Below are 23,455 nucleotides of genomic sequence, written 5' to 3' on the forward strand. Positions count from 1 at the left end.
TGCAGGAATCTAACATACACAGCAAAAGTGAATTGTATGATAATTACATAATAATTATTTTAAAATTATATAAGATGACTGTTAATGTATTACAAATCTGCTAACGTTGATTCGTTTGGCTCAAAAGTCGTTGAATTGCTCGAGAATTCACTTCGGTTGTTAAAGAACGTATGTCTGCTGATCAAGATAGTAAGGTTTCTGCAGAGCGAGGAGCACCCTCGGGAGATAGTGTCCGAGAAGAGAGTGCGATGAAAACAAGTGGCCGAGAAAAATCAAGAGAGCAGTTCGACAAGCGAGAGGAGAGTAGCTCGGCAATGAAACGTAAGCGGGAGATTGTGGAGTAAAGGCATTCTCTTGAGATTGCCGGTGCACATGCTCGATACTGATATCATAGAAGAGAAAGAAAGAGAAATAAAGAATATCTTGGCATCCACGAAAATTGCAAAATATGTAAATACTTTTTAGTCGATTTTTTATCATCGATTATATATTTATAAGATAATAAAAAAAAAAAAATTTTTTTTAAGAATTGTTTCTCTCTCTTTCCCTTCAAAAAATTAATTATTAATACATTAATATATTAATAATATTAATAATATATTAATTAATACATTAATTATATAGTATCTGTGTACCGTTAACATTTATATAAACAAATAATTAATTATAAAAAATAAAGAGAAATAGCTTCCGGATTTCAAAAAATTTATTTTTCACCTTTTTATAGATCACAAAATACTTGATAAAATCAAACAAAATGTTAAAACATATAATATTTTGGAGACATTTGATTTAAAGAAGGGGAGAGAGAGAGAGAGAGAGAAAGATAACACCATTTGCATACGTGTTTATACTAGAAAGCTATATATATATACAGTATCTCAACGTGGTTTGCTGAAACATTTGACCGCAGGGTAGACTTAATGAGCTGCACCCCTATCTCAAGCGAAGCGCAATTACCGCGTAGGGGTAAATGTAGGTGGTTTCACCAAATTCAAAGACGGTTGTTTTGCTACATTACACGTGAAGTATCGTAACTACCGCAATTGGAACATGTTGATAAATACATAGATGCACAATGGAGATAAATTTGCGGCATTACTACACGTATTCTATTCTGTCTAATTTAAGCGTGCAATTTCGTTTTAGTGGAACTGCATATAATACGATGTAGGATATACACAGAAAAATCATTTTCAATATATAGGATGATGATCGTATATGAAATCGTTTTTCATTGCATAAGTTTATTTCTTTTCCATTGCAATTTACACTCCATTTTATATTATTGAAGAAGACAAATTTCAAAATATTCCGCTTGTCATAATTGCAAATTCCGTAAAATTTTACCGCTAACGAAGTATTCATGCACAAATGTGTACGCCCAACATATTACATGCGTATTGATCATGAAATGTAAGAGTTAATAATAGAATTCTTCATAAGAAATTAAAATACTCTAACAATTTTCTGTTTCTGTCTAACGTTCTTGTAGCAAAAATTTAATTGGAGATCGATATTGATATACAGGATGGATCTAAAAGTAACTTGGTTCGTGATCTTTTTTTTTTTTTTTTAATACAACTTGAATTTAAAATCATTTTCTGTTATTTTGAACTTTTCGATCCACACTCGTATATGGCAGCGCTTTAAAAGTTCAACTTTAAGTATCTATTATAATCTTAATAATTATGAACATGTAAATTAATATCACTAAAAAATAAAATTAAAAAAAAAGAAAAAAGAGAAAATCGATGCCAAATTTATGAATAAATCTAATATTGGTTCTCATATTTTACGATATCTCCAGTATATATGTATATAAAAAGTATATATGTATATATGTATATAATCATATAATATACGGTATCTCCAGTATATATGTATATAATCATATAATATACACGAGTGATAAATGAGCGTCCCTTTCCATAGAATATAGAGATCATTTACTGTTTCACCGGAAAAGCGGTCCTCTAGAGAGAAACCGGCAATTCCCCGAGATTTCCCGGTTCGATTTGAGAGATTATCATACAAGCTAGGTGTCTATTTATGTGGAACAAACGATGGCCTATGCGACGGACGTTGCTGGACGGTTCTGATTGAAACGCGCCCAGTAATTTCCGGTTATTTGGCGCATATAGTTACGTTCGCGATGCGGTGCATTAGACCGCCATGACGCCGGCAACGTTTGATATGGTTCTACCATGGTTCATTTCCATCCATTGCATCCCATATATCGACGTCGATCAACGTCGACGAAATCGTACGGAGGCTTTCGCGATTACAGAGAGCTAATATCTCGCGGGGCTTTTAATCGATCCTTTAGTAAAGTGGACTAAGTTGTAAAATAATTACTTGAGAGTCAAACAATACAGGAGGCTCTCATTTTTTCTTATATATTGCCTTACAAAAATTAAATTCACATCTCTCTCTAGTGATAATAAATACCATCTATAATTAAATATTTCTATTATAATATATTTATGTTCCTTTGAAATTATATTATTTTTCTTTTAAATTTTTTTGTATTTAAAGTTAAATCACAAAATAATTAATTATTAATATCGCTCTTGCTTTTACTTGTTATTAGTTTTTGTATCATTATATATCACTATTTCTGCAATTGCATATTTTTTATCAATTTTAGAGAATTTCTCAGATAATATTCTGGATAAATATAATTTTTAATCTGTAAGTTTTTTGTAGCATTGTTATCTCATAAGCAAGACATTTAATTAAAGTTGTAGAAGATAATGCCCTATCTCGAAATTACTTACATTAATGAGATCCAGCTTCTCGTCATCTAACCTGCAACAAAAATGAAAGATAGCCCTTTAGATGGTTGTAACGGAAGGTAATAATTTCGCGACATTTCACTGACCGACGTAGAAATGCCGACTGGGATGAACTGTAATAACATTAGAACTCGACAATGTACGAGGTGACTCGTCGACGACAGAAAACTGTGCTCCTGGTCGTGCCCCAGTCCAACCTAGCAATTTCAAAAGTTCGTGGTAAACTGGTGGCCAAAACTAATTTTCCAACTAATTTCCGAAATAGGAATCCCGAACGAGAAACCGCTCTCGTAGATGACCGGGAAATTACGTTCACAGCACGTGATGCGTAGAAGTTTAGATAAAATCGTGCAAGGTGCGAAGAAGGGATGTACTCCATTCAATTGTATGCGCATTATTTTTGATGTTTTTTTACGCATCTCACAAACGCACATTTTCAATCCTTGGATTATAATGTATAACACAGGAAATATATAACAACACTATTCTCGCAATCTCATAAATTTCAAGTAATATAAAATACAAATTTTAATAATAATAAAGTTGCAACACAATTTCTCTTTCTCTCTTTCTTTTTCTTTAGTATTTAATTTATTACGATATTGCATTACATTTCGTATATAGACGTTGTATATATATTTAAAATAAAAAATAATTATTACCTCTTCATAATCATATCGAAATTTATTCCTCAGACAAGATTCTCACTAGTTCTCTTCATGCTTCGTTAATATTAAACCTGATCGAAGTTCGACTTTCGAGCTCCGTTAATCAAGACAGACGACGTGCAGGCGAAACCAAAGTATACCTCGGAACGAACCTTCTACTTAACTGGCTAATTCCTCGATTAACATTTTAATTACCCGGTGCACGAAGCGAAAGTTTGAGCGAGCTGCCCTAAGCTTCCACGAGAGAAGAAGATTAGAGTCTCGTTAGGGTGGCGCAGATCCTCTACCCTACCGTATCTACCCCCACATTTCATCCTCGAGTCTAATTTGACCCGATATGCGTTGAAGAAAATTATTCGTCAGCGTCTATCTTTTGCCCGTAACAAATTGCGAAAAATTAAGCGGAGAATAAGAAATATCAAATATTTTAGTGGACGACAGATTTTAATTTCGTGAGAGATAAAAAGATGCAATGTGTGCGATGATACGCGATTTCGCAGTGAGTATTCTCATGATGACGCTTTGTAATGAAAAGACAAACGGCCATTTTTTCTTGTCGCATATTTCGCGACTGACAGGCCTGAAAAGATTTAAAGCGTTGTAAGTAGTTTTTTATGGCAGTGCAGTTCTTATATTATTTTTATCGCTAATTCCATTTTCCGCGCGGCAAAACGAAACATCAACACAGTAAAATGTAAATCCTCATAAAAATAGGAATTAAAACAGGCAAATATGTGTATACTGTTTTAAATTTTTTTGATATTTTTTACGAAAAAAAAGTATACAGAAAAATTATGAAACTCAAACATAGTCTACAAATATAAAAAAAAATTTTTACGCTAATTATCGCGTATTTAAATTGTTATGAATAATTTTCATTTTTTCTTGCAATATTCAAAATCTCTCAAATTTATTTTGACTTTAATTCTTGGTAAATAAAAAAATATCAAATCGCTTTGTCTGTTTGTTGCATCATTTCATTGTTTACCTAGTGTTTGTAATTATCCGAACTTTGTTCATATTATTGTATCACATCTGTTTGCATATAACTTTGATTAAATTGATTTTTTTACTCGCAATGTTACTATACAAGAAATAAAACTCGATATATTATAATTCAAAATATTATTATTGTAATTATTATTTTTAATACGTCACGAGAGAATAAACAATGGAACGATTCATTGTTTCGAATGAATGAAACTGTATTATGAGAATAAATTTTACGCATTACGCATCATTGAGTGTTACGTTTCTCGCGAGAGAAGTGACATCTCTGTAAATAGGAATTTTCGTCAACACGATAATTATCAACGTTGACAATGAATGGTATATCAAGAAGTTAGTGAAAATAAAATTGTGGCCTATTTAATGAAAATGGCATGCACATCAAAATTATGAAATAAATTAATCTACTAGTGAATCAAATATATTTGCTTACTTCAATTACTTAAAATTATCCTCTTCAATTTATAAATTTATTAAAAACTCTATACAACCAAATGTAAGTTTTCAGATATATAATATTTTACGCAATGAAAAAAATAAGGAAATAAGGAAAAATAAGGAAAATACACGCAAAATTGTTTGTAACTCTCTTTCATATTTTGCTAAATAGTACTTAACATTTCTGCAAGTTTAATAAACATCAAGTTTTAAATTACAATGCTAAAATATGACTGCGGCAATAAAAGCCCGCGCTTGCAGAGAAAACGAAGTTTCCGTAGTAGAAAATTTTATTGCTAATGTAATCGCATAGTTTCGAAACAAGCTCGTTTTTAATCATAGCGCGTATGCTGCTGTTAAAACTACAGAACTGAGATTAAAACGGCGATGTATCATATCGTTGACAAAAAAAAAAAAAAAGAAAAAAAAACGAGTTCATCTGTATTCCTGCTAAGGTCGTTGTGTAGTAACTTATACCATTTCACTCGCGCAAAATGTCTCCAATTCACCAAGCATGTCTCCTGTGTCCTTTGCTCTTGGCTCTTTCTCTCTGACCATTCATCCATTTCTCTACGAGTTCCTATCTTTTCCTCGCTTATATTTCAAGTCCGTCGAACTTTTTGTTCCAAACGCGTCACACCTTCTCTTACATGCGAGCACGCGTATATTCGGTGCCGTTTTCATTTCACTCGAGTGCACAATTGCAAATTTGTAGTTTTGTTCGTAAGTGATTAAGATGCTTAATCTGTGTTGTGTGTGTGTGTGTGTGTAGGCAGTCTATTCCTTCGCTAAATCTCCCGTCCATCGCCCCTTTTCTTATACCAGCTAGTTTCAGCTAATCCATTCTCAACCCCTTCCAACCCTTCTTTTTCTTCCGTTTCTGTTCCATCGAAATCTTCCTAGTTTTTATTCTCTCATTCGCCTCGTATCGCGTTGTTCCTTTGTCTTTTTCTCCTTTCTTTTTTTCTTAATTTTCTCTCTGTTTTTATCTCTCTTTCATTTAACATATTGATTTCTATGTTTTTGGTATTTCAGCATCCTCTGATTCTTTTTTTCATTTTCTTCCTTTTACGTAGCTACATTTTTTCTCTTCCGTGTCTTTATCGTCACTATTTCCTTTACACATAGGATGCAATTTCCTATATATATATATCCCACGCTATCACATATATCCTTTACATCTCTTTCAGCTTTTACCTCTATTATATAAATTGATGTGCTGTGTAAAAGCTTCTCTTTTTTCGCATCCTCCATCACATCAGATTTTTATCATAACGTCACACAGCTATCAGCTGACAAATAATGAAAATTAACAGTATACTATACACTTGTACAAATTGTAATATTGCGCTTGTGTAATCGTTTATTCATGAGAAATATCAACTACGGTAAATTTAAGGCAAGAAGAAAGATTAATATTGCATCAAGTGCTTTTTCTCATAATCATGATTCGTTCGTATCGCGCGAATCTTCTGGCAACGATGGTCCAGAAGTTTGCATAGGAAGAGAAAAAGTTTAGACAAATGTGAAACTTGATTTAGCGAGTTACTCGAGACGAATTACGTAGCAGAATCAAACGAGATACCACTCTCGTGTTTTAGCGCCGCGGAGAACAGCGTGTTGATTTAGGACGGTAAGTTATGATCTCGTGTACGACTGCGGTGCCGTAGTAATATTGCATAGAATATGGAGGCGCCAGATAAATTTCAGTAGCAATTAGCGGCCGTCGCGATAAAATCCATAATGTCGCACCGTCGCGGAGTCACGCGCAACGCGCCGAGAAGCGCAAGTGTGTTAATTGAGTGTGAATCTGGCTATAATACCCATCCCCCCGCAATGCTTCGTAGTAGCAGAATTTTGATCAGGCTTTTACGATTAATTACTGTGTCTAGTTACATAACAGATAATGCCTACAAATATATAGTAAATCAAATTAATTATTACAATTTACGACGGAACATTGGCAAATGATGCGTTTTTATAACATAACTTTGAAACTTTTTAACTGATATTTAGAAAATGTTATGTTAAAAATTCGTAATAAATTTATTGTAAAAATAAAAAAAAACACGTTACAATAAATATTAAGTTTGAAAACTGGTATTTTTCAAATTTTACTGGTAATTTTAAATCTTGTTTTAAAAATTATTATACGGATAAAATACGATTTATGACTCAAGTTTCTATTCAAAAAATATGTTGAAGAATAATTGTAACGAAGAATACATAGGTAAAAATTTGCGATTGATCATAATTTTTAAGCTGCAAAGTTTCAATTTCTCTTGGATTCTATGAATGTTCCTCGTGACCAATTCCGAGTTAATAAAATAGAAAATGTGCGCGAAAACTCATATATCCTTTATCTTTGCGGTTAAATGTCATTTTAGATCGCGAAATCGTATTATTCGCGGTCTTACCTCTGGGCCATCTCGCAATTAAATATGAAAACCATGCACATATACTCGCTACATTAACGAAATCAGTCATCATTCGTAGCACAGAACACCGAAATCTGACCGCGGTGCTAATGTCCTGCAAATTGCAGACCGCGTTACGGTGTTGGATTATTGATGACACAGGATGACTACGACTATGCGTCTCTATTATCTTTACGATCTGCAAATGGGGCCGGCGGTCATTCGTTGCCTTGGATAAATATGGCAGTTCTACGCGATTGTTTCAAGCTTAACGCGTCCAAATATCTCTCATTTGCTACCTATTGCGAAAGATGCAAAAGCAAAATGTTGCCGACAATTAATAAATGTTGCGTTAATGAAAGATATATGAGATATTGAAAATAATGATTAGATAAAAGATACATTTTAAAATAGCGAAAGATTTAAGAGTTGATTACAAGTAAATGCATTCCTCCATTCTTACGCGTTTCATTATTGAGATATTATAAATTTTTTATTAATAACCATACTATAAAAATGATGTTATGTATGCATACGCTATTCATAATTTTTTATGCCTGTATGTTAGCTAGCATAAGTGTAGCGGAACGACTTTTAGAGAATAAAAATTCATGTTACCACTAAAAGAACGTTTCCTCGCGTAATCGCGCGCTCTATTCACGTAAATCCAAATCTGCTGAATTTCCGCCGTTATTCCCGGCATAAAATCCTTTTAAACGTACTCATTTTCCCTAAAAAACATACGCTTTATGTTGCAGTAAAAGTAGTCAGTCGTAGCAGCTTCGCACGTCGAAGAGAGAAAGAAAGAAAGAGAAAGAGAGAGAGAGAGAGAGAGAGGCAAGTCAACGTCCCGTCTAAAATCCTCATTAGAATGCAAGGAAGGTGCGTGAGATACAATACAGGAGGCTAAACGACAGTTACACTTCGCCGTCTCTTCAAAGTCTTTGAGCGCTCGTCGCTCGACAGCGCATGCACGAGTAGTAAGATTTTTCAAATGAGAGCACGTTGTCTACCCCGTTACCGTTGTCGTTACATCATAGTATCTCCGCTTTCAGACCGCCTATTGTCGCGTAAAAAACACCCTCACGTAGCGAAAGAGCTCTTTACGCGAGATAAAGTCTCCTCTGAAACACGCGACAAAATAGCAATATCAAGAATATATGAAAATATATCTAAAAGCTTCCACATTTTCACACACTTAAAAATATATTTCTTATAACATTTAGGATATGAACGGCTTACGATCAAATAATTATAAATTTGGCAAAAAAGTTCATGAAATTTTACGATAAGCTTTTATATGGATGGGGCAAGATGAGCTATTTTCTTGTCAAAGCTAATAGTAATAAAATAGAAAGGAAGAGATTTTGCTCAGCTTTTTCAAGCAACGATGCAAGTGAAAATAATTTTCGCAATTTTTTTCATAGATCGCTTCAACGCGTCCCACAGCACTACCTATTTAGAAAAATTCATCGTGAAACTTTAAAAACTTCCGTCTTAATCATTAAATTAACTGGCTTGCATTTTATCCCAAACCAATCTACGCATATTGCTAATTACCATGTATGCATAGATAAATAGTTAAATAAATACTAAAATTAAATTTTATACAATTTATACATTTTATTAATACTTATTAAGAAAAGCAAAATAAAATACTGAATTATTTTTTTTTTCATTAGACCTGTCATTTTTTTCAAACTCAGTATAATCGTTAGAAATGTGTAATTGAAGCAAAAATAATATTTTTGTATTAAAAAATATGCCATCTTTGTATGAAAAATATTGCGCTCATTATGTATTTTGTACAAATAGAATGTTTGAAATTGCATTTCTCTCTCTCTCTCTGTCTCTCTCTCTCTCTTTCAACCAACTACATACTGATACCATAGCGTGATTATTGCCAGACCACGAGTTAGAACATCCGTGGGCAAGAATTTACATACTCGGCGACATATGCGCGCGCACAATTTGCATTTATGTAAGTGCATAATTCGTTATGAAACGCGAACACAATGACTATTAGCTCCCAAGATTAGTCCACGTCGAGCGACGATGCGCAGCGCCCTGGAAATTCTATTGTTCGCAAGTGACTATTAGATTCGAGAATATAATACTATTCAGCCTTTATTCGAATTAACTCGGAGACGAATTGTATGTTGTCGTACGGTGTAGGAGCGCTCGTATAAATGCAGAATTTTCGTCATTTACATTATCGAGTTATGTGACCTACATATGCATAATATACGATCATGAAGGAAGAAAGAAATTTATGTTTAATAAAATATCTTTAAGCAATTAACAATTTTCTTGTTCAATTGTTATACCAAACTAGAGATAATATGTGATCTGTCTGATATCTGATGCAATCTATCATTCTCTAGATTTAACTACTAATTACGTATCTGTTTGGGATACTGATCTACATGACATTTACTGCCATATATCGCATTAGACAGTGCAAAGACAGATTAGATGTTTATACAGTTGCATATCGAATATCTCGGATAGATGTATCGGGAGATACATTTACAATATTAAACAGAGTGACATAACACATCGCGAATGCTTGGTCTAAGAAATAACACATTTATCGCATTTTCCTAAATTCTTAAATGCTCGTGTGACATGTATCGTTAAAATAGAATGCGATCAATTTGGGAAATCTCTCTACATTCTTCTTTGATCAAACGCATTTTTTCAGTAATAGTTGTAATAGCTTATATAAAGTAATAAAAAAAAATCAGAATTCGTGCGAACCTACCAATAGCGATGGAATAACTTTTTTACTTTCTTTCACATATCTTTTCAACATATTCTTCGTTTTGAGCGATCGTAACAGATTGCTGACTCGCGACCGTTTCATATTTAAGACGACAGCTCGCCGTGAATAAAGATCGCGAGACTTAATGCCGCGGCAGTTTAACGCGCGAAACGACATCGATCCTTTCACACTCGTTTCGCAGGCTATAAGATCGCTGATCCGCCACGCTAAACGCTTTACCACGTTGTTATCACCGTGCCGTTCCACGCGGAAGAGCACGCGCCATCTCGTCTTTTACGTTGCGGCAGCGTGACACCGTGAAAAAAAAGTCATTTCGCCGACCGTGCGTTACGGGCGTCCTGTAATCGCTTCGGCAACACTTCGCCGTTGCGAGATAACGAGTTAAATGAGATTTTCATTTCGCCAAGCAGAGACGGTGTTTCTGCCGTCGAAGAAATATCTTCCGAACTATGTCGCGGGATTGGTATTTGTCGTTAGAGGAGAAGCGTGCAATTATAATATATGCATTATGTATTTATTCGTCGGACGATTGAGCGCGCGCGTTTGATATCCGACTTTCAATCGACCTCATTAAACAAGGGCCGCTCGAGAATTTGTCGACGATGATGACGGGCCTTGCGACAGCTCATAAAAAATTCATAAGCACAGTAATTTACTTCCTTCGTCGCGCGCGACGCCGGCCCTTGATCTCTTTCACCCTTACATTTTCCACGGAAGAAAGCTCTACGTCGGATCGCGTCGACGTCGCTACGCTTTAACCTCTCTTGTCGGCGGAGATTTAGCGTCGCGATATGAGAGAGCGGGCGCTTTCCCGAGGACAGCTTAAGGAATCGGCAATGGCCGGGACGGGTTATACAGGCAGCCGAAACATCGTTTACCCGATACGAACATCATCCGTCATGGCAACGATAACGAAAACTATTTTCCACCATCCATTACCGAGATCGCTTAAGCTGCATCGCTCAAACCCAGTGTGATCTCGCTAAAGGGACTGCTCTTTTTCCATTAGAAAAAAAAAGACTCCTTTAAGATAACGACTGCGTCGTTAGCGCAGAAATCGGTTGCAAACGTGCGATAACTTCGATCGATCGCTTGTTGCTAAGGTATTTCTTTCTCGCGGCGGCCAACATAATGACGACGTTTCTTCAAAGTTTCTTTTATTGCGCGGCTGTATTATTTTCGCGTCCGTGGCGAATCGACTCGGCGAAATCACGAACTTCATTTGCTGGTGCATTAGAGCCGCCGTACCTTGATTGCATCCGCTAGACGTGTAACTCATAAGGTATTACCGCTCGACAAAACAAGCAAGTATCGTCAAACGATGCGATTTTATCTCGTATAAATAAATGCATTTGCATGTTCATAAAAGTTTAAAGCTATCCAACAAAATCGGATCATGCCGTGTAATAGAGAAAATGTGTAATAGAGTCGCGTAATTAATAAAAATAAAAACGGATTTAGACTTAAATCTTTGACTACTTTTTTATAGATTCGATCTCGATATTATATTTTCACATCACCCTTAAGCTAGTACCCCCTTTCTACAATATAATTTAACTTGCGAGTTTTGCAATCAATGTCTTTCTTATCTATGTAAAAACGGCAAAATATAAATTGTATATTAAAAAAAAAAAAAAGAGGAAAAAAAAGTAAAGATTATATCGTATGATATTGACGATATCGTATGCATGATAAACATGAGACAAAGAATATAAAATCGAGAGAAAGCACAAGCGTGCATAATAGATACCAACATGAAATTTCAGTATATGATTTTCTAGAAAGACGTAACACTATAAAAAAATAGGATTGTAAAAAAAGTCTCGTATACTAAATAATATCGTTACGTTTAACTTTATTCATAGATTATATCTCACTCGTGGCAGTGCATTTGTCGCGGTCTTAGAATATCATTCGATAGTCAATGTCTTGTAATTAAAGCTTATCATACCACGCGCGTATGAAGGAAGATAGAGCAAAAGGGTTATCAAAGTTTTTCAGTTCCAAATTCCTTTAGAGTTTCAGATTATCGCATGAAATATATATAAGCTTGAGAATCATTGACATAGAATATTATTTCGCTCACGCACTTGCGAGCTTTAAATCTTGAACAAGTATCACATTGTTACAGATACATATCCATATTACCACGAATACCTAGAGAGAGAGAGAGAGACAGAAAGAGAAAGAAGGAGAGAGAAAACATATCATGCCACCATCGATATGGAAAGTCAGCGAGTAATTTAATAATGCCTGAGGCAACGACGACTCCGTCGACCTTAACGACGAACTCTCTCTCTCTCTCTCTCTCTCTCTCTCTCTCTCTCTCTCTCTCTCTCTCTCTTTCTCTCTTTTCCGCCGGTTTAAACACGATAATAACGTGAATGGTCTCGCACCAATGCAGTCGTAACAGCCGATAACAATGACGATATGGTAACTACTCCGATGCTTTCATGAAACGATTCCGGATAGTCCGCTGGCAATACAGATCTCGTAAAACACTATGAGGCAATGAAAACGACAGCTAAATGATATCGCTTCGTCGATATTTCATATGAACATTTCATGCACTTTGCAGTAGCGAAATGTTTGTCGTCGTGCCTTATACAACACACACTTCGGTACATTGATTTGTTCGCTGTAAATAATAAATATAACAGAGTGATTTTCTCTCGTTCCTTCTCATTTGCAGTGCGAATGTATATTTTGTAATGCGTGACTTTTAGCATTAAAAAATATAACGCTAATTTTATTCTTAATTTTTTAATAGATGTTAAATCAACAGATTGAAATATATAAACTCAGATTAAAATATATAATAGCTTTAAGGTTCTATAATAACAATTTTATTTTCGTCAAAAAATATTAGACTATATATCGTTCGTACAGAGAGAAAATAAAAATTTATCGAGAAACTGTAAAAAATATCGAACTTATTCCAGTTCCTGTTGCAATGCATTATTTCACATATATTATAATATAAGTGACGGATTATAATTTTCAGCTTTATGAGTTGGCTGATCACCACATCGTTGATTCATTCTACTGAAATCGCGATTTTTATATTTTGGTTCTAATCATTGACTGATTACTTAAAAATTTTTATATGTAAAACATTCATGTAATTATTATTAGTAATTATAAAAATTTGCCTTTTTATTAATAGGTTTTAATAAAAGATAAATAAATGATATCGTATAAAATTTAAATCGTGATGTTTAGCTTTATGAATTGCCTCCGGACTACTATATCGTTGACTCATACTACTGAAATCGTGATTTTTATATTTTGGTGCGTTTTAATCATTGCTTGATTACTTAAAAATTTCTATATGTAAAACATTCATGTAATTATTATCAATAATTATAAAAATTTGCTCTTTTAAGTAAAAGATAAATAAATAATATTGTGATGTGAGATTTAAATATAGAGATGATAAAATAGATATGTTTCGATAATGCTTCAGTTACGTACGCGAATATTTATTATGCTTTGAAAACTTCATTTCTCTGATAATACATAAGCGATTTTGACAACAGTCATCCAAGCACATAAAAGTTACACTCGCGACTGTGTTTGCAGTTTCCTCTACAATGTTCCGTGGATCGCAGCTTTAAAGTAGCTTGCCGACCAGGAAGTAGAATGGTCGACGGCACGATAGTGTCACGCTTCATTCGGCTTCCCCTGGAGAGCTTCGCTTTACGCTCCGCAGTTCAATTACAATCGGAGAGTGCGTCCTGGCTCTCCTCAGGTTTTTCGATCGTTTCGCAGAGGGTCGAGAGATCCTTCCCCCGGTTCTCCGACACGCTTCGAAGACGATCGTCCGACCATTCCCGCGGTCTGACCGCATCTACCGCGCGTCGAATCGATACCCACCTACGGATGAGGTTGAGAGGCGAGCACGGAATAGGTACGTGTCGCGGACACTCGTATTTCTTTTTGCGGATATAGACGGGGTAACCCTGCGTTTTTCTGTACCGCGCGAGCGGTAAAATCGGCGGGATCGCGAGAGAATAGCGTATGTGTACACACATTCGTAGAAGCTTAGCCATGAGTAATGGCGTACGGCGCGGCGGCAGGGAGAACCCGGATGGTTGCCGGTGGTTAATTATACGGTGGGATTAGCTTGGCCGGCACCGCCGCAAACCCACCTCTATAATTTTCTCGAGGGTTCAAATTCGATCGTAAAGCGAGCTCCTCTACTCGAAGGTGGAAAACGGGGTGAGAAGGGGGATACGTAAGTGGAGGAAGCGGAGGAGGAGGCAGGGATGACCGGCGAGGCTTTGCATGAGATAGCGTATCCTGATTGCGTTCACGCTACAGCCACGTCTATGTTCTATTTACTATCTATTAGAATTCAGCTCTGGCGAATAAATATGGGTCTGTCGGAGCAAGAGAGAGAAAAAGAGATAAAAGAAAGAAAAAGAGCTTTCAATTGCAATGAATTACATGTCCGATGGTCATTCGACATAATAATTATTTTACGCATTCGGAATCAATAATGATATTAAGGATATCAAGAAAATGTAGTTTGTATATATGATATGCAATTTAGTTTATGTACAATTAAAATACAAAATATGAGAGATTTTATTATTAAAATTATATATGTATAATTTAATCGCTTAATATGAAAATGTGCATATCTCTTTTGTAAATAAAAAGAGTTATCGGATTTCTCATTCGTGTACGTTCCTTTTTTCTAAAATAATTTCGCTTATATTTAACAGAAATAAATTCATCAAATAATTATTGCGGACAAATTCTACATTTTTCTATTAACTATAGAAGAAAATTCTTTTTCTCCTCGCGCAAAAACATATAATAAAATGTATTTTTAATATACATATTTCTATATTATTAATAATATTTTAAGAACATAAAATTTCTTACATAGATATATGTATAATTATGTATGTAAAAATGTTACACATATATACACATTTGTGTATAAAAATTTTATATTTAAAAAAAAATATTATATAATTCCATATTAATATAAATATTAATTTTGATTGTACTTAGTTTACTGCAAATAATACGAAACGTATGTCTCTCGACAATCGTACAAAAAGTCGACGATTTATCGTCGCATCATCCGTTTTCTCCCTTGTACCAAAGTTTGCGACCACCTCCTACCAGCATTATCGATCGACATGCCCCCTATGCGAGGGATCAAGTTGGATAAAGAAAAAGAAAAGAGCTGTGGGAGGGCAAAAGATAGATAAACAGATATCAGGAGAAAGAAGAAAGGGGCTGTTATCGAAAATCGAGAAGGAAAGATCAAACGCAACTCGATGATAGTGATATTATCTCGAAAATCTTCCCTTGTTGATAAAGAAAAGCAAAAGGAATCATGTCGTTCGCGGATCATTAGGCTTGTCAATTACAAGTTCTTTATAACGAGCACATGAGTTATATCACTGACACAAAAATATTGCTAAAATGATTTCTTTAATTTATGATCTTAAATAATTCGCTCTCTGGTTCGATTACTAGCGACGTCAAGTATTTACAGAGTCTTTTCCGATTCACGGGTCATTTTCTTCGTCGGCGCTTTAATTCGTAAGTCTTGTGCCTAATTGTGGAAATTTTGGCGATTATGACTAAAATATAATAAAATAGCAATTTTAAAGTGAGAGGCTAGAATAAGAGCGAAAGCTAAAATAAACGGAGAGATAAGACGCTAAGATGAAATAAATCGGAAAATTTATATCATTCGATTTACTGACCGAAAATTTGATAATTTAAAGATACTATCGTTTTTTCTCATGTTATTCTCTCAATTCTCTTTTAACAAAACTTTCCCTAGCCAAGGGGATAATTAATTTATCTATACCGAATACAAATACGGAAAAATCCATTCATCAAGAAAAGTATGATAAGAATATCAATATGTTTTATGTTAATTTATGATTTCTCGTTAAGTAAAATAAATATTTCACAAAAAGCAAGGCATGTTTATTCGTGTATTTATTTCCAGCAGACAGAGATATGTGTTAGCATTTTCACAATAGGCAAATTGCGTGCAACAGATCTCATAATCAGAGGTAAAAATTATTAAAGTGATGTAGCTTTATAATTGATATTAAAGACGAGCACGCAAGCAAAATATATAAAACAAAGATAATAATAGTGAGGCTATGATAAAAAAATGCAACTGTAATACATCTAACACGAAAATACATCACAAATAGATCACAAAAACGTATATGTACATATTTTATAGTAGCACGATCACAAAATTTGATTTCTCAACCCAGAAAAATCATTTTTGATATATTTTTGTTGATATAAGATACTTTCTCAAATTCATGGTCCCTATCTTTGTGATGGGAATACGACTATTCCAATATCTAATATTTTCATATTTGCATCTTAAATCGAATAATCTTGATATTTCTGAAATATCACGAAAATATAAGCGACATGTCGCGCCAGTGTCATGCATCTTATATAAGTCAAATGCAAGAAATAACATATAGGTTTTCACGAATTTTTCGTAACGTTGAAAAAGATGTTCGATACATATCACATGAGGCTTGGCGATATATATCAAAAACTATAATGTACTGAACTAAAATTACAATTATAGAAAACAATAATATTTTTTTTTCAAAAAACCTATTATATTGACGTCTGAAAAAAATCCAATCATACATTATCATCCACGAATGTTGTCTCTTACATATGTTCGGAAATTACTGCATTACTTTATTATTGAAAGTCATAAAACTTTGCTTCGTTGCACGTAGCGCACGCTAATAATGGATTACACTTTAAATTGTTTTTCAATTGTCTGCATTCGTTTAATTCTACTTAGCCGTCATATTTAGAGACAGCTATGCGAATTAAACTCGTTTCTTCGCGCAACACATAGCGCGCGGGAGCGAAATTTGCGCAGGCGTGACGTGACGGGCAACACGTCCGAGATTGACGGTCGTACGATGAATCCGGTGGATTTGGAATAAAACCAGCGGGTTTACGAGGTCGACTCTGATTGCGCGACCGGTGCACGCTATTGCGACGCGAACGAACGAATAATCGAAGGGATTGCCAGGTGGTTGTCAGAACATTCGGCCGGGCCCCTCGACGCAGCAGCACGCCCCGGAGCGACAGATATTGCTTTTCCACGGCATCGTAAATTCACGGCAGCATGTATTAATGCCCGTCCCGTCACGGGGAGGAACGCACGAAATTTCCGTACTCCGTCTTTCTCCCACCCCGTCCGTCCTTCTTTTCGCGCCGTTATTCATCGCCATGCCGTCGCGCGTCTAGCGCCTTCGTATACTCTTACTCGTAATCGATGAGGTTGTTGCCTTGTGAAGAAGACGCTTGTAAAGTGAGTGCACGTGAGTGTACGTGACGATGGCACCATAAAAAAGACGAGACGTTACTAAAGGCGGCATCTATCGTGACGCCTTTTGCAGAGTATTTTTGCATCTGCATTTTATCACGCATAAAGAGAAAAGTGACATAGAAAATGAATTCAAAACACAAACATAAAGAAAACGCTGTACAAGAATGATAAAATTTAAAACATATATATATTTTTTTTTTAATTTCGTATTTTATTTATTAAAAAAAAAATGTATGGGGATAATTATATGATTCGCATTCTGTATCGATTTCTATTTAAAAAATTTTTCGTATATACACAAATAAGTCATATTTATCAGTTTTTAGATTATCTTGACAAAACTCTCTTTCTAAAATAAAACGCTCTTTCTAAAAATATGGCGCATAGTCTGTGTGTCATGTCTTCATCAACATAAATTTCTGACTTCTCCAAATAAAAGTTGTCAGTCTAATTCTTCTACTTCTCTTTTTTATAGACTTAATCGATTTAAGTGTTTAATTTTCTGACAAGCAAAATTAGTCAAATAACAGAGTAAATATAGAACAGAATTTGAATAACTATTTATGCATATAATATATGTTATGTGTGTATGTGTGTGTACGACTCCATTTAACATATTACATTTATAGCAAATTTTAATAAAATTTTATACCGCAGTCTAATAACATTTGACATTTGCAATATATAAATAATTGCATTACGTTTTGAAATTCTATCGCTAAATGTAGTAAGTCAAACAATTTTAAGCGTCAATTATATAAAATATAATAAAATATTCCAAAGGATTAACCAAACCGACAAAATTCCGTTCGTTGTTACAACGCAATATATCTCTCGTGTGAAGTTGATAATTTGATAAGCAACGTAGACGCGTCATATCGCGAGAGACCGAAGCAGCGAGGCAGGGGTGTCGGTAATGAGCTATCCGAGTTAATTAAGCACACCGGCGAGCGTATCTCGCGCATCTTGCGGCATCGCACAACCAGCCACTTGCGGTTGCACCTCCGGTGCAACCCTTCACGCGGAAGGATAGAAATTTGCTGTAACGTTGCTGATCGCGCTTTACATTCGTGTGAGCGAGCAACGGCGGGGTTCCTGCTTTATACTACGCGGTAAGGTATTAGCGTAGGAGCCGTGTCGCGATATAAACGGAAGAGTATGACCGGACTAACGAGCTAAGCCGGAATTTACGGTTTTGAGAAAATTGCGCGCGCGACGACATCCACGATGCGAAATTGCTACATTATAGTAGGTCGCCGTATATACGAAGGATGTCCTGGATATTCGCGTCCCAGGAGATCGTGGGAAAATACTCGTTGAAAGATATGCGACCTCCTCAAGAGTAGGATAGGTGATTTAACAAGCGCACGCATGCTCTCGTTTATTGATTTCATTATGATATTGAGATATTTGTTTGATTGGAAATTGTCGTGGATAATAATCGCGTGGCTCGCGCACGAAAATCTGATAAATACATATTTGCATAAATTCGTACGTTACATGCAGGATATTCTATATAAAGCTACCTAGTTTTATATATTGAAAGATATTAAAGAAAAAAAAAAACGTGCGAATTTTTTTTTTTCATTTTTGGCAAAATATGATCTATCTGATTCTTTATGAATAAATTATCATAGAAATATCTCAACAAAACATTTCTCAAAAAAATACCTTCAAAAATCTGGATCCTAGTAATTCCAAGCGATATCGTGACATCCTGCACATACGCGAGGGAAAAACAATATTTTCTCGCTGCGCCATACATACACATCCACGCGCATACATACTACATGCAATGACCACGTTCCGCATCATCATGAAATAACAGAATATACGAGTGCTGTGACCCGGAGAGTCGAAAAGTCACGGGATGCCGCGAGCGATTCCCAGCGGCGTCATTCCTTATGAGATACACGTATACGAAAAAATACACGCGCTCGTGGCGGAGACTCTTGCCTCGCGCGCATATCTACCCTTTTCCAATCTCGCCGATGTCACGTGTTGTTTTTGTTTCGCGACGAAAGGCTGACGCGCAAGTTGACAGATTTTCGCGGCAGGGATTGCGCCCCGGGATTACATCGAACGTGTACGGTACACCAACCCCCTCGCACTTCGCGTTCGCTCTTCGTATCCGGTATGGGGAGCAATCTCTGTGCGTCTGTCTCTCCTCTCGTTCTCCTCTCGTTCTGCGCTTATAACGCGACGGCATGCCACAGCATAGAGAGACGTCGACGATGAGAAGTTTCGGTGGCGGCAGACGTTTCAAGAACAGAATCGTAGGGAAGGAGAACGCACCGATGGCACTTGAAATACGCCCGCGAGATAACGGCTGGTCGTATAAGTTTAATCCTACGTGACGATATAACCTTCCCGAAGTTCTACCCGTATAATTCTCCTGTCTTCCGCCTTCTTATTCCCTTCTCCGAAAGAGTAAACGATAAAAGTGTAAGGATGGTATTCTTTCGCGCAATTCCGCCAATATTTTTTTTTGCAATTTATTATCCTTTAATTATTCTCATTTTAATTCCATAAATAATATAAATCGATTATGTACATAATAATCGCATCATGTAAATCTATGACTTTGCACCTATGAATCACCTCGAACACTTACAGTGTCGGGATTGGTGAGAACTAATTGAGTACGTTGCTAATCTCTGAGAGATGATTTAGGTATATATAATAACAAGAGTAGATACTTAACACTATATATACTCTCTACATAATACTGCTATTCAATTCGATTCAATATAACACTTAACCACTCAAGAGACAATAAGCTTCCATCACGATAAATTTTAAGCAATATGTTAAGTATTGAAAAATAACTAATAAGTGAAAATTATTTACAAATACTCCCAGAAATAATTTCATCAAAAATCTGATTTTAAGATTTTAAGTCAAAGAATCTATCAAAATTCTCTCCCTTGTATGTGTCAAAATATTCACTAAAGTGTAAAATTCACAAGTTTTTCGAGCAAAAAATATTCTTCGTTAAAAAACGCTCAGATAGAATTTTATTTTTCGTCAAAGATAACATTTTGAACGCGTTAGGATTATCATCGTTTTTCGATACACGACAAGTTCGCGTTGAATGCGGAAGTTGCGCGGCTCAAATGAGACGATTGCATATAGAAAGTGGTATTCAAAGTGTCCCGCTGAGCGGAAGATCGCGGCGACAAATCCATTCGGATTCGTGACACGCGCTAAACAGATATGACGGTGAACGAGAAGACGCATCGCGGGGGGTTTTCGCCACATTGGCGCCGGCACCGACTAGATGATACCTGTCCGTCGAGCGCAGCGTAATTTTGAAAAGTTACTTGGAGATACCCGCGCGCACACGCGACTTAGCCGTGTCTCTCGTCTAAACTCGTCGTAATAGTTTATCTCCAGTTTGATATTCCGCCGTCGTTTGTAATCGGTGATATAACCCGCCGCGTTATATTCGATTTAATCCTTCCCTAAATCCCATGTCTGGCTGATAGTTATAACGTCTCGGCGAAAGTCAGGAGTTTCCACCCTGACTTGTCTCGATGCGCCGCGATAGCGCATGAGATTCTTCTCGTGGTCCAATATCCAGTGTCTTTGCTCGAAACCATTATATCAGTAGATAAATGAACTCTTGGTTCTAATTTCTTTTTTCTAAATAATGTATATAATCGTAAAATAAAATCTTTTCGAACGTATCTTTCACATTATATAATTTTTTATATTAATTTATTAAAAATCATTTTTCAGAATGATAAAAATTCACGGTAAATATTTGATTGCTTCTCTCTCGCCATTATATCTCTTACAGAGAAATATCACAATGCCTATATGATTAAATTACAAAGTTCGGTCAAAGGAGAGTAACGAGAGATTCTATGATAAATAGGATTTGAACTTTCATCCTCTGAGCTTTGCATGGCTTAAGCAACGCACTAGCTATTCGAATCGTCTGAGTAGAATTTAATGTTTGGTGTGTCCGTGGCGTAACATAAATGTATCCCTTCCTCTCTAAAGTACTTACGTAGTATGCAACTTAATCCGCAGTCCCAAATCTCGTACCTCGCAATAACACCGGCACTTCGTCATAATTTCATGCTTAGTTTAACGTTGCGACTGTATTCGCGCCAGTGGTGCTGCTCTGCGCAGCGGAGACGAAATGCACTGTGATAAACAATTTGGTGCTTTCCGCTTTAACGATTCGCTGCATGATGTAGAGTAGAGGGAACGCGGGTCACATCCCCGCTATATTAAAATTTAAGACAATACAGCGAAATGCGCAAAATAATATTTTATTGTGCCTTTAATAGACAATATTTGCCTTTGCGCGCCGGCCTGCAGCATTGCACACGTTCCGCCAGGCGCAATGCAACGACAAAATCCACATTCTGAAATTCAATATTCTCTCCCGCATTACCTTTGATGTTACGCTAGGTCTCGAGACCGACTCCTTTCCGCGCATCTCATTTTTCTTCCATTTGCCGCTCAGCGAATAATACAAAATTTAATGACGCGCTCTCTAATCTTTCTGCCAGCGATTTAATCTTTTGGGATTTTTATTTATATGACAAACCTCGCGTAATATCTATGATTAAATATATAAATAAAATCGGATTTTATGAATAATAATAAATATAATCCTTTTTTATTCAAACCTTCATTAATGTACAAACATTTCTATGGAAATAAAAAAAATCCAATATCGATAAATGTGTTCAAAACCACAAAGAAATATGTGTACATTAAAAATAAGCTAATTAAAATATTATTAAATATAAATAAAGATAAAATTTAATGTAAATAAAATTATCATTATAAATTTAATTTGAAAAATATTATTTTTTTATATAAAATCAATTATTAAATAATCAATGTGTTAGAAAAAGATGATTTATTGTAAAGTAAAAACATCTCAGGGAAGATACAATTTCAACCAAACGAACATGATTTATTATTTATAATTAAAAAAAAAAAAAATAATGAAGAGAGAAAAAACACACGCGGCTTATTTAACATAATTACGAATTAAAGAGAGATATTAGTCCGGAAGGCCCCGGAAGCCGATAAAGCACGATTATAAGATTCTTTTAAAGTTGCATGCTTATTTCATTATTACTGTCCATTATCCTATAAACAATACAGTGAGACGATGTCGAAAAATCCGTAATGAAGCTAACGGGCGATAAAGCCACCCCTCTTGCGTCTCTCTCGGATCGCGCACAAATATTCAGCTTTTCTCCGCTCAGCGGCGTAGATCCGATTATAAACCGGCGAGCCTTTCCGCGGTCGTAATTTTCACATTAGCGCCGCTCGGCGGCCAACCTAATTCGATGATACTACTGTGAACCGCGGTCGCCGTTCGATCACCACAGGGCAGCAAACTCACTTTCTCGTCCCGCAACTCTTCGGAATATTTGCTGTGCCACCCATGAGGGATAACGAATATATCGTGCGTCCGTAACGACCTTTCAATAAATCGCATTCCCGTCCTCGCCCACATCAAATCAAATTTCCGGCTCGGCTCGGGGCTATCCGCCGTGTGAGAAATTCGACGATGATCCGGAACAAGGTTTACGCAGTTGGGAGATGGGTACAGGGGATGAGACGAAGCGAGGTGAAACGAGGTGAGACTCCTCGGCAGACTAGCTCTACCGACAGAAACGGATTGCTTTGCGCCGAATGAGATATGAGACGGGAACTGTCAGCTCTTCGATAGTTGTCTTCGAACAAGCAATGGTTCAACAAAATTGAATCTCGGTGTCGTGATATAGCTAGCATTTGTGAATGAGCAATCTTGCCAGCAATTTCATAAATATGTAATTATTCTAATATGCAAATCTTTTATATTGAATATATAAAATATAATAAATATATCGTTTTCTTGTTTCTTTTTTCAAAATAAATATATAAAAAAATATTGTTTTTAAAAATATTATTATTATTTTTATGATTAAATATAAATTAATATATGTTACACTTTTATTTAATCA

The 23,455-nt window shown here is 35.7% G+C and overlaps 2 protein-coding genes across 3 annotated transcripts in view; one reads left to right on the top strand and one right to left on the bottom strand.

Annotated features, from left to right (window-relative positions):
* LOC126850238 (endoplasmic reticulum aminopeptidase 1-like) overlaps positions 1–23,455 on the top strand; it is a 286,545-nt gene that overhangs the window by 52,950 nt on the left and 210,140 nt on the right. The gene's annotated exons all lie outside the window — the stretch shown is intronic.
* LOC126850251 (leishmanolysin-like peptidase) overlaps positions 1–23,455 on the bottom strand; it is a 242,140-nt gene that overhangs the window by 50,354 nt on the left and 168,331 nt on the right. Inside the window, exon 4 of the mRNA XM_050593060.1 lies at positions 2,781–2,811. Coding sequence (XP_050449017.1) covers positions 2,781–2,811 — 31 coding nt within the window. The remainder of the gene's footprint in view (positions 1–2,780; positions 2,812–23,455) is intronic.

The sequence above is a fragment of the Cataglyphis hispanica genome, chromosome 6, assembly GCF_021464435.1.
Source record: "Cataglyphis hispanica isolate Lineage 1 chromosome 6, ULB_Chis1_1.0, whole genome shotgun sequence".
Taxonomy (NCBI): Eukaryota; Metazoa; Arthropoda; class Insecta; order Hymenoptera; family Formicidae; genus Cataglyphis; species Cataglyphis hispanica.